Source organism: Microtus pennsylvanicus, chromosome 17 (genome assembly GCF_037038515.1).
Source record: "Microtus pennsylvanicus isolate mMicPen1 chromosome 17, mMicPen1.hap1, whole genome shotgun sequence".
In the NCBI taxonomy this organism is placed as follows: domain Eukaryota; kingdom Metazoa; phylum Chordata; class Mammalia; order Rodentia; family Cricetidae; genus Microtus; species Microtus pennsylvanicus.
In genome coordinates this window covers 30,615,325-30,627,521 of record NC_134595.1, presented here as the reverse complement: position 1 = coordinate 30,627,521, position 12,197 = coordinate 30,615,325, and the positions used below count along the sequence as shown (strand labels likewise).

Sequence of the window (12,197 nt, the reverse complement as noted above, 5' to 3'; positions counted from 1 at the left end):
AACCAAAGAAAAAGAAGGGACAACTTAATAAGGAGAAAAAAAAACCCAGGGCATATTTTATTTGTTGGAGAAGAAGCAAGTCGAACTAGCCTAGCCTCACAGGAGCCTGGTTTTGGAAGTTTATCTCCAGCAATTGCTAGCACCCCTTCCTTTCCTTTGTTGTAGCAGCCATCAAGAAATTCTCGTCAGTTCTGTTTTGCTCAAACAAAGCAAATTCCTAGCAGTCGTTAAACTCCGGGAGACGTGGTGATGAGTTAGTGCCAAACAGCCACGGTAGCTGTTATGGACTCGTTCAGTGATAGCATTCACTCAGAACATCACTGTGCGTCGTGCCCCCCGGGAGAGCCTGGATGATTCACAGCTTCCATCCTGACCGTTATCCTGTAGCTGTGACATCATGCTCTTGAAAGGTCAGGGGGCAGAGTGGAAAACCCCCGGCTGTCTGGAGGGTCCGTTTATCCATGTGTGTCCATGCCAACAAGGGTGGTTTGGCTGTCGGTTGTAGATGCCATACAGTGACGTCCCTGCACACTGGGAAGGTGGTAACCCTCATTCAACAGACAGGAGGAGAGAGGTGGCTGGAGGGAGTTGAGCATCAGGGGGCTCTTCCTCTCTAAGCTCCTCTTGCCCTGCCCGAGTGGCTCCAGGAAAATCTAGAACAGTGTGGTTCTCAACCTTCCTTACGCTGTGACCCTTTAATACAGTTCCTCGTGTTGTGGTGACCCACCCAACATAAAATTATTTTTGTTACTACTTCATAGCTATTTTTGCTACGGTTATGAATCATAATGTAAATATTTGTGTTTTCTGAAGGTCTTAGTTGACTCCTGTGAAGGGGTTATTTGACCCCACCAAAGGGATCATGACCCACAGGCAGGTTGAGAGCTACTGACTGGGACAAGTTGCTCTGCTTTATTTGGCCATAAGTTCATAGAAAGCAGGGCAACGCTGGGTCTGCCTGGCTGACAATGCAGCCCAGCCCAGGCTCCAAGTTCTGCCTTCGGTGGACTTTCAAGACGCTCAGTTAAATAGGTGGACAAATGTCAGAAGGGAAATAAAACAAAACCCGCGCCCGCGCCAAGCTGAAAACCGCGGATGTTTGTGAGGGCACCCAACTGTCAGGAGCCTCGTGTGTTGTGGGGACGCAGAATGATGCCACAGCTCTGGGAAGCCAGAGCTACAGATCCCTCAGAAAACAGAGGCTGAAGGCTGAGCTGCTGTCTGACCCAACAGCCCCACTGCCAGATACCATCAGCGTGACAAGCTCTAGAATCAACTAGGTGTGTCTGGGAGGGAGTTCCTGACTGAGTGCCGGTGGGAAGGCTCACGCTAACATGAGTGGTACTGTCCCTTGGGCTGGGGTCCTGGATCAAATGAAAAGGAGAAAACGGGCTGCATGACAGTGACCACCTCTCTGCTTCCTGAGTGGGGATGAGATGTGAACACCCCCACCCCCGTCATGTCCCCCATGACAGAAATGTATCCCCTCCAACTGTGAATCAAATAAGCCTTTTCTTCCTTAAATGACTTCTTGTCAGGTATCCAACAAGAACTCTTGAGGGGCAGGGAGTGGAGTGGGGGGAAGGTATTGTGATAATTTAGGGATATGCCTGGAGCACTTTCTCAGGTGAGCTGGGATGGAGAGGGTGGCTGAGAAAATGGCCACAGAGACAAGCACAGGTTCTCATTTCAGAATTTAATGCGGCCTGGGCTTCCAAGTCGCTGCTGGTGTTGAGCCCTTTTCTCTTCTTCCTCTTATTGTTTGTACGGACAGAAGGGAGCATCCGTCCATTTTTTTATCCAGGCTGGATTCTGGGCCTCAGTGACTTAGACCAGCCATGAGTGTCACAGATGAGTGGAGAAATCCAAGCACTCAGAACACTGCAGACAGCCAGATTCTAGCCCTTTGTGGACCACCTCACCATCTCTAACCTAGTTAGAGGGGCCTCACCATCTCTAAGCTAGTTAGAGGGGTCCGTGTAAGTGAATTGCGATTGACTTCTTCGAAGCAACTCTTTATGCTGCTTTGTGAGGGTGCCTGGCTAGGAATCCTTCCGTCACTAGGCTGGCACCATGAGCTGTTTGTCAGGGCAAAGCAATCTTCCCAGTTCCTGTTCAGGACTGCAATTCCTTTCCTACTCTCTGGTTCTTCATGTCTGTTCAATGAAGTTCAGATTCTTTGGAGACACAGACCAAGGCCTCTTGGTCTGTCTGTCCCCAGATCTCTCCAGCTGCCCATGTATGGGGCCCTGTCCTTGGAGAGGATGCACCCCTCTCCCTCCATTGTGCCCAGCACTTCCCGCACTCCTGCCTTTAAGTTTTCCTTGAACCAATAGCGGGGAGTTCTGGAAGTCTACGTAGGAGGTCTGGTGGAGAGCCATCAGTCTGGGACACAGTCTTAAAGTAGTGTTAGCCCTTTTTAGACCAATTGCTCTTCTCCAAGGGCAGCATGAGGACAGGTCATCCACAGGAGCTGGATGCAGTCTTGCCACTCCTTTGGAAGGGCCGCTGTGACAACATGTGGCCGACCACCATGGCCCGTCCCTGCTCTCTCCTTTGTGATGGCCACTTTCAACAGGTGGATCCTACTGGGTCCCTGTTTTTACTTTCATGGTGGGCTTTACCGAGACATCCCACATTGCAGGTGCTTGCTAGGGCTGACCGCCGTTCATCCACTGTCACAATAGGAGCGTGTGCCCAACCCTTTCTGAGGGTCACCTCACAGCGTCTCATTTTTGGCTATAATTAGAAAGAAAAGGGGTCACTCTACTTAATCTTTAGAAGATGGCCAAGAAGATCTTGCTTTAAAATGCTCGGTATGGTGTGGTTCAGTGGTAGAGCCCTTGCCTAGGGCACGAGAGGCCCTGGATTCCATCCCCAGCATGGGGGGGCGGGATAAGATAAGGACACCATTGCCACTGAGTAGACAGTGCAGTCTTTACCATTCCAAAACGGGGTGCTCACCATGCAACAGGGACCACCCAGGAGGCATTTGGCTTTGTCAGGAGGTGGGAGATGTGGGAGATGTGAGGAGACCAAGGAAGGACAAACAGGCCTTTATTACTGCCATAGTTGCCTCTCTCTCCTGGGCCTCCCTCCCTCCCTCCCTCCCTCCCTCCCTCCCTCCCTCCCTCCCTCCCTCCCTCCCTCTCTTTCTGAGACAGCATCTCTCTGTGTGACCCTGACTGTCCTGAAACTCACTCTGTCGACCAGGCTTGTCTTGAACTCAGAGATTCATGCGCCTCTGCCTCCCGAGTACTGAGTGTACCAATGCCACCTGGCCAAGATTTCTTTCTAGGTGTCTGTCTGCTGGTCACGGAGAGGTCAGGGCAGAGCAGGGGTCCTAAGTGAGAGTCTACCAAAGGCAGTGGTCACATGTGGACTCTGATGAGATGGCTAGTTTGCACAGGGCAAGCGTGGTCAGCGGAGAGTTTCTTTTTCTCTCTAGGGATTGGTTTGTCGTGGGTGGGGTTGTCCCTCGGGGTCAGCAAGGCCTTCGACGTTGAAGCACCAGAGCAAAGAACGTGAGAGCTAAGAGTACAGGCCTCGATGTCTGGACATCTCTCGCTGTGTGACACTCAGGCCGAGCTCAGGCACCTCTCAGTCTGTGTGCTTTTCCAGGCATCTGGCTTCCGGCATCATTCACTGGAGCTGGCTCGACAAGGGTTGAAAGAGGGTTTCAGGCAGAAGACTCTTAAGATAAAGGTCTGAGTTGCCACCCTCCGGTGTCCTGAGAGCACCGGGCTCTCATGTGTTCGAAAGCGCGATGGCCCTCCACAAAGGTACACCTGACCCTGGAGCAAGTGTCCTCCTAGCGGGGATCTGCTATGCTCTGGGCACAGCTCCCTTCCATGTGGCTGGCTCCAGCAGGGTGGGCAGCCTTTCCTACAAGCCCAGGGAGGAAACGGCCATGCTGCTGACTCACAGGGGCCGGAGACACACCTTGGAAACCACTCAAACCTTTTAGTCTGACTCTGGCTTCGGGTACTTTCTGACAGCAACTAGGGTGCCACTGACCATGTGCTCCTCACAATCAACCAGGAGACGGGATTTTCTTAATAGAAAAGTTTAACATTTATTTACACATGTGCATGTGGTGCCCATAGAGGCCAGAAGATGTAGTAAGGCCGCTTGTTTGTTCCGGCTGCCCAGAATCGAAATAATCACACAGAAACTGTATCAATTAAATCAAAATAATCACACAGAAATGTATTAATTAAATCACTGCTTGGCCTATTAGTTCTAACTTCTTATTGGCTAGCTCTTACATTTTAATTTAATCCATTTTTAGTAATCTGTGTAATGCCATGTGGCTGTGGATTACCGGATAAAGTTCCGTCTGGCTCTAGGGGGGCTACATGGCTTCTCTCTGGCTCCGTCCTTTTTCCCAGCATTCAGTTTGTTACCCCCCCCCCCCGGCCTAGCTCTGTTCCCCTATAGCTCTGCTATAGGCCCAAAGCAGTCCCTTTATTAACCAATGGTAATCACAGCACACAGAGGGAAATTTTACATCACCAAGAGGGCCCAAGATCCCCTGAACTGGAGTTAGGGTTGGTCGTGAGTGCTGGGAATTGAACCTAGGTCCTCTGCAACAGCAGACAGTGCTTTTAACTGCCTGCTCATCTCTCCAGCTCCAATAACAGAGACGGTTTTATTTCCAATTCCATTTCAGAATGAATTTAAGGCTGTGAGTCTGTGCCTCCCTGGGTCACTTGAGAGATGGAGGGGGCTGGATGTGCACCCCCAGCGTGCTGTGCCTGGCACACGGTGGCCTCTGCAGAAAGACAAAGAAGCAGAGAAGAACCCGGGTGCCGGGGCTGTGGTTTCAACGCAAAACACCCTCAGGCTCCAAAAGCAGATACTTTTGCAGGGTCTCAGGTAAGGGCAGATGGGGCACAAGGTAGAAGCACTTCTTGCCGAAGAGTTTTCGGATGGTACTGCGGCAGAGGTGCTGCAGGCAGCGCGGGGTGTGTGCCAAGGCGAAGAAGGACCTGTAGAAAGGCTCGTGCATCTAGAAGGGAAGGAGAGGAAGAGAAGGTGAGGCAGTGTCTGGAGCTAACAGACAGTCTTCCCTGCAGGAACACCGAGGGCTCGTGCTATCCTGTGGCTCACAGGTGCCAGGCAGACACCGCAGAGGTCACCTGAGACCTGGCCTACACTCCGAGGGTTGACATGGTTTTCCAAAGTGAAGCTCCCACTGTGGCAGAGGGACACAGCTGGGGATGGTGTCCTCCAATCCCTTTCTGCCCTGCCCCTGGCACAGCAGTCCTGAAGCTCCAGGGGTGGCCCCCACCAATCCCAAGCAGGTCAGGCACGCTGTCTCTCCGCAGCAATGGGCTCAGGAGCCCCGCCAAAGTCCACGAGCTCAATGGCTGTGCTAGGCACTCAATAACACATGCCATGAGAGCCCCGAGAATGTTCTCTGGGAGCTTCTGGAAGTGAGCGTTCTCCCCCTTTGTGATCAATCATTGCCTGAGGATTCTGTCATGTGAGGACGTATGTTGTGCCCACAGGAGTGCAGGTAGCATGTCATGATCTGCATCTCCTCTACACATGGCAGGGGGGAGGCGGGCGGCGAACCAACAGCTTTCCTGCCCCCTTCCTTTCTTGCATGATGGCTCCCTGCGCCCCAGCGCTCTTCAAGCCATCATGGGGTGTCTCTTTGCTCCTCAGGTCTTATAGCACTTCACAATTGTCCCCTGCTGTTCACATAGGACTGGTTCCACAACCTCTGAGGGTAACCTTCACGGATGGGCCAGCCTCTTATGCTAGACAGATACAATCCTCTAGATTACCCATAATGCAACAATGTAGATGCTACCTAGAGGGGTCATGGCATGCTGTCATGTTTAGAGAATAATGACAAGTGATGAAGGTCTGTGTATTGGGGGGGACCCAATTCACACCCAATATTTTGGACATGTGGTTTGTTGACTCTATAGGGGCCGTGCCCTCATATCATAGCCCAACCTCCCTGCCTTCCTTCTTAGGTCTCACTTCCTGGGTTTGAAGGTACAACTCCAGACAGAGGCGGGAGAGGGACTGAATTCTGGAGCATGGGGTGGGGGGAAGGGCCACTTCTCACCTGGTATACTTCTTCAGGAACCACCTCCAGCCAGGACTCAGAAACACGCAGCTGAGCGTAGGAGTTGAACAGAACTTCGACGACAGCGGGCACCTGTGCACAGGTCCTCAACACCTGGGGGGAGGTGGGGGAGGCACGATGCAGGGTGAAGGGCTTGAGGAGCAAGGGGAGACGCCATGAGATGCAAGTACGGTCTGGCATTTCATTCTACCGCTCTGACTCTGTGACCTCAAAGGCCCAAGTCACACCACACAGAGTCAGGGAAGGAACCCACCAACCAGGAGGCAGTGGTTCTTCCAGGAGGCCCATGTCCCCCGGATGGCTATCTGTGGAGTCAGGGCGGGGCTTAGGAGCCAGGTTTGTGGGGGAGAAGTGGTCTGGCTGGGATGCTTATGGGTGACTGTTCTCTGCCTTGTCAGAGCTGCTCAGAGCAAAGGAAAGCAGTTCTGTGAGCAGCGTGGCCTGAGGATTGAATTCCCAATTCCCACTGCAATTTTTTTTAGTGTCAGAAAAGTAAGAATAGAGGGGGAAGAGTTGTTTTGTTGTTGACTTTCCACTTGGTGTGATCCTTGCATTTCCCACAGAGAAAATATTCTTTTTATTTACTTTTAAATATTTAGTTATTTTGACTGTGTGTCTGTGTCTACGTGGGAGAATATGCGTATTTTAGCCGGGCAGTGATGGAACACATCTTCAATTCTAGCTCTTGAGAGGTAGAGGCAGGCAGATCTCTGTGAGTTCAAGGCCAGCCTGGTCTACATAGTGAGCGGCAGGACAGCCAGGGCTACACAGTGAGGCCCTGTCTCAAAAAAAAAAAAGATTTATTTTTACTTATGTATATGTGTGTACTTAGATGGGCCAGTGTGCTCCCATGTGCGTGTTTGAGGAACCCAGAAGCGTGCATCTGATGGCCTGAAGGGGGGCTAGAGGGGATTGTGAGGAGTCCAACGTGGGAGCTGGGAACCGAACCTGGGTCCTCTTGAAGAATAGCAAGCACTATTTTCTGGGTAGATAAGCATTCTTTTTCAGCTAGTCTTCTTTCATCTTTGATATTAATGTTTCTTACCTTTTTTTTAATCTTATTACATTGGCTCTAGTCTTACATTCTGTGTTAATGACACTGAAAGTCGGCGCAATTGTCTTAAGTCTAATTTTCACTTGTTTTTTGCAGACAGCATCTCATTACAAGAGCCTCTATGCCTGGCTTTTCTGTTAAGTTCGATTTTTTAAAAAATGATTTATTTATTTATTTATTATACATTAGTGTTTTGCCTGCATGTGTGTCCTGTGAGGGTGTCAGATCCTCTGGAACTGGAGATAGAGACAGTTGTGAGCTGCCATGTGGGTACTGGGAATTGAACCTATGTCCTCTAAAAGCCAATGCTTTTAACTGCGGAACCATCTCTCCAGTCTTTCCGTTAGCTTTTTAATACTCTTAGTTATTGGGAAGAATTTAAAAAGTAGACAATTATTGGAATTAAGAAGACATAATAATCATTTAAAGTTTTTTTTTGTTTGATTTTTTTTTTCAAGACAGGGTTCCTAATGTAGCCTTGGCTGTCCTACAACTCACTCTGTAGACCAGGCTGGCCTTGAACTCACAGAGATCCACCTGCCTCTGCCTCCCAAGTGCTGGGATTCAAGGCGTGCGCCACCATACCTGGCCTCCTTTAGAGTATATTTTTAGGATGCAAATCCAGGCCCCAAAACAGGCAAAGGCTGTGCTGTGGAGCTATGCTTCAAGCAGGCGACAACCCTTGCCTTTGACACTGCCCAAGCTTGGCACTTAGTTACAGGTGACAATTTCACGTGTTCAATTTCTTCTATGGTTATTAGCATATTTCATTCTATGACCTATATTTTCTGGGTAAACAATCTCCGTTTTAGAGAGACGTAGTGAAGAGGTGTGGGAGGCCACGGACGCGGCGAGACTGAAGAACGCCTTCAGTCACCAGGCCCTGTAAGGAGCCCGCTCCATAACCCGGACACAGGGGGGTTTCAGGCATCTGAGTGGAGGGGCGGTGGGACTGACGTCACTGAGGGCCGAGGGGTGAGGACAGAGACCTTTCCAGAGTCCAGGGAGAGGCAGCAGCCAGTGGTCCACACTCAGGTGGCGGTTGTTGGCAAGGAAAGAAACTCCATGTTTTCTCATCCTCTTGATGGCTCTTACTGTTTTCTCATCTCCATTTTTTTTCCCAGAGAGGGATGCCCCTCTGTTCATTCCTGTCCCCGTTTATCCTCTCTGGTCTCTCATCCAGTTTCCTGGCTCTCGATACCATCCCATGCTGCTGGTCCCCAGGCTATGTGAATCTCTTGAACTCTGGGCTTGAATATCCAACGGTTTTCTTCAGCTCCCTTCTTTGTTGCGTCCTAGACCGGGTGCGTTGAACTCTTCATTTCCCGGGTCACACAGCTGCTGCCCTGGCCCTGTCCTTGGCCATCTTAGCTGTCCTCCTGACTCTCAGGCTGGAAGCCTTGGGACCTCGTCTTTGATTTCCATTTCTTTCATTGTCTACGTTGGGTCGATGCAGAAGCCCCCACAGCCCTGCCTTCAAGGTTCGTCATAAATTAGAGTGCCACCTTAGCCTAGGCGGTGCCCCTCATGTGGGCCCTGGAGTCAGCATCCCAACTTGCCCTCCTGTTCTCTTCCTTGTGGCAGTGCGGCGGGTCTAGTGAAACAGTCAAGTGCAGCCATTGCTCTGCAGACGTCCCCAACGACCAAAGTCACAACAGTGTCCCTTAGAGTGTCCCCTTCAAGCCTCCCACCCTCGTCACCTCCGAACACCTTTCTCCACCATGGTCCCCAGCTATTCTACATGCAGCTCAGGTTTCTCCAGTCTCAGGCCGCGGACTGACTTGCTCATTTGAATTACGTGTCCCCGGATCTCTGTGCCCGTCCCCAGACCTGCACAGCTGACTTCTTCATTTCTTTGAAGTTTTTGTTCAAAGGCTACCAACCTGAACTCCCCACTCTGAACTCACTGCTACGTTCCACTCTGCTTCTTTCCCCCCATGAAAAACATCAGGATAAAACGAAAGTACTGGTGCCAACTCTCATAACAATAACAATAAAATAAAGCCAGGGAGCCCTGAGGGAAAGGTTCGAAGAGCTACATGCTGACCCAAGATTAGTGGGTACAGCCTCATACAGAAGACATTGCTGAAGGGACATTTGCCAATCCCTGTTTGTCCTGCTTCAACTAATATTACCCTTGGTACTAACTCTGAGGCTGAGGATTATTATTTAAAAATACATTCAATTTTCTTAATTAAAAATAGCTGCATTTACTTATTTGTGTAAGTATGTGGGTGTTTACGTGCCAGTGTGTGTGTGTGTGTGTGTGTGTGTGTGTTTGTGTGTGCAGTGGTCGGAAGACAACCCCGCCGGAATTCAGTTTTCTCCTTCCACTTTATGTGTCTCAGGGGTGGATCCAGAGTCACCAGCCTTGTTGGCAAGAGCCTTTACCTCCTGAGGAACCTTGCTGGCCCACGCAATTCTCCTAACTTTCCCCTTGTGTTCTGAGAGAGGATTTTGCTATCTTTCCTAGGCGAATCTCCAGTTTGCAGTTCCTTGCCTCAGTTTCCCACACGTGGGATGGCGGGCATGTACCACTGTGCCTCCTTCCTCCTTTAATTGATGCTTTTAAGAACATTCTTTACCTTGCCTGCTTTGCATTCTCCTAGTTCACAATGTTGAGCAGGCTCCCCCGTTAGCGCTCGGCAATCTCTGGATACGGGACACTCTTCTGGAGAGACACTAATGGATGTTCAGGCTAACGTCCCCTTGGCCTTCTCATGGCAACTGGTGTATTCTGCTCACGGCAGAGAATATCTTTCTGCCCTGTTGACTGCAGGCTCCTTGAGGGAATATGGCGCTCTCTGATCTGCTCACCCATTTATCCCAAGTGCCCAGCATCTCGCTGATGCCTGATTCGTGCTCACACGTATCTGTTGAATAAATAATGGAACAGAAACACTTTCTTGTCCTTAACAAAAAGGATCAAAGGATATGTTTTCTGAGCTGCTCAAATCTGAAAATATCTTCTTTCTTTTGACATCAAACGAAAGCTACCTTGGCTCAGACTAATATTCTAGTGTCCAAACTTTAACTTTAAAAAAGACGTTAAGGGATCCCTAGCTCCCCCCCTCCTCCCCTCTCCCTGCTTTGCAGAGGGTCTTTTTCTCTATGAGTATGCTGCGTGCATGTGTTTCTTCACCCCCAATAAAAGCCATCCTTCAACTGAAAAATTATGCTGATGAAGGCTGAGGATGTAGCTTAGTTTGGCAGAGTGCTTGCCTATACCATCCAATAAGCCTTGAGTTCAACCCACACCATCACACCTCTGGGGTGACGGCACACTCTTGTATTCCCAGTGCTTCCGAGATGGAGGCAGGAGGATCAGATGTTCAAGGTTGTCCTTAACTATTCAGCAAGTTCAAGGTCAGTCTTGGCTACGTGAGACCCTGTCTCAAAATATAGAGAGAGGATATTTCATTGTCTTTTGCTGATTTTGTAGCAGAGAAATCCGAATCCAGCCTGAATTTGATACCTTTAGGAATAATCTGTTTTCTGATTGGACAGCTAGTAAGATTTTTCCCAAGTGTTTTAAGAACAGTTTTGCTAGAATGTCACAGGTATGTTTTCTGTCATGTACTTGTCAAAAACACTCATTTAACCTCAAATTAAAAGTTGGCGTAGCTGCATTTTCTTCTATTAAGTCTTTGGGTATGGCTCCCGATCCTGTTGTCCTAGGCTCATCTTGAATTCTGTCACTAACGATTGGTTTGCTTTACACCCTGTCCTTTGCTTCTGGCCCTCTTCCTCTCCTTCTACCTTATGTGCCTCTGGGAATGAGTTGACCGAGTTGATGTTGTTAAAGTCCAGAGACCATGACTATCTAGGGAGCCTGGGGTAAGCCGGCAGCAACTGGGGGTTGACTGAGGTCTTGAACCAGGAAAGCAGTTGACCGAGTTGATGTTGTTAAAGTTCAGAGACCATGACTATCTAGGGAGCCTGGGGTAAGCCGGCAGCAACTGTGGGTTGACTGAGGTCTTGAACCAGGAAAGCAGATGCTGAGCCGGAAGGAGACAAGATGCTGTGGACTGGCTGCAGGGGTTAAGAAAGAGCAGAGGAAACCTGTCTTCTTTTTCCTCCATGCTCAAATTATCCATGGAGCACAGACAGGCTAGGCCCTCCCTCCAGCCACTGAGGATACAGAGCAGAGCAGGAGCAGCAGGAGGGGACCCCATAACGCATAGGCAGTGTGAACAGCATCCCCGACTTTAGTTTGCTGGCGCCCTTGCTTGTTCCATGTTTCTCTTCATGGCCTTCTATTGACTTCTCTTAACCTGTCCGTCTTCGCAGATCCCAGAAGCTCTATGTTCACTTAGCTCTCAGCTCTTCTTTTAGATCATCTGCGGGGACACACATTTCTTCTCTGTTTCTCGGATCCTGTACTTTTTCTCCTTTTTGCCGTCCCCTGACCCCGGGAACCCATCAAGGTTTTATTCTCATGTGTGTGGCTCATGCACAGGAATACATGGGTGCTCACACCTGTGCCTGGGCATGCAGAGGCCAGCACAGCACACTCAGTGTCTTCCTCTGTTGAATTCTGAGTGATTGCCTTGAGACATGGTCTCAGTGGACTGGAGGCTTACAGTGTGGGTTGGGGTTAGCTAGCGACGGTGCTCTAGAGATCTGCCTGCCTCCCTCCCCACCCAGTGCTGGCTAGGGTTACATGCATGAAGCCATGTCTGGCTATCTATCTATCTATCTATCTATCTATCTATCTATCTATCTACCTATCGAAACAGGTTTTCTCTGTATCTTGGCTCTAGCTATCCTGGAACTCGCTCTGTAGACCAGGTTGGCCTCAAACTCACAGAGATCTGCCCGCCTGTGTCTCCTGAGTGCTGGGATTAAAGGTGCGCACCACCACCAACCAGGCTGTGTATGGCTATTTTTATATAGGTTCTGAAGATTCGAACTCAGGTCTTCCTGACTGCAGAGCAGGCACCCCTGGCACTAGGCCACCACACCAGTTCCTCTTCATTCTTTTTTGATCAGGGCGAGAATGTGTGCAAAGTCTGCCAACCTGTGAGGAAGTCATGG

The 12,197-nt window shown here is 49.9% G+C and overlaps 1 protein-coding gene across 2 annotated transcripts in view; it reads right to left on the bottom strand.

The window, feature by feature from the left end:
- Positions 1 to 4,088: 4,088 nt before the first annotated feature.
- The window catches only part of Asb18 (ankyrin repeat and SOCS box containing 18), a 65,636-nt gene continuing 57,527 nt past the window's right edge, over positions 4,089 to 12,197 (bottom strand). For both annotated transcript variants that reach the window (XM_075951386.1, XM_075951385.1), the window contains 2 exons: positions 6,086 to 6,199; positions 4,089 to 5,011 (listed from right to left, as the gene is read on the bottom strand). In XM_075951386.1, the coding sequence (XP_075807501.1) occupies positions 4,826 to 5,011; positions 6,086 to 6,199 (300 nt within the window). In that variant the 3' untranslated portion in view covers positions 4,089 to 4,825. The remainder of the gene's footprint in view (positions 5,012 to 6,085; positions 6,200 to 12,197) is intronic.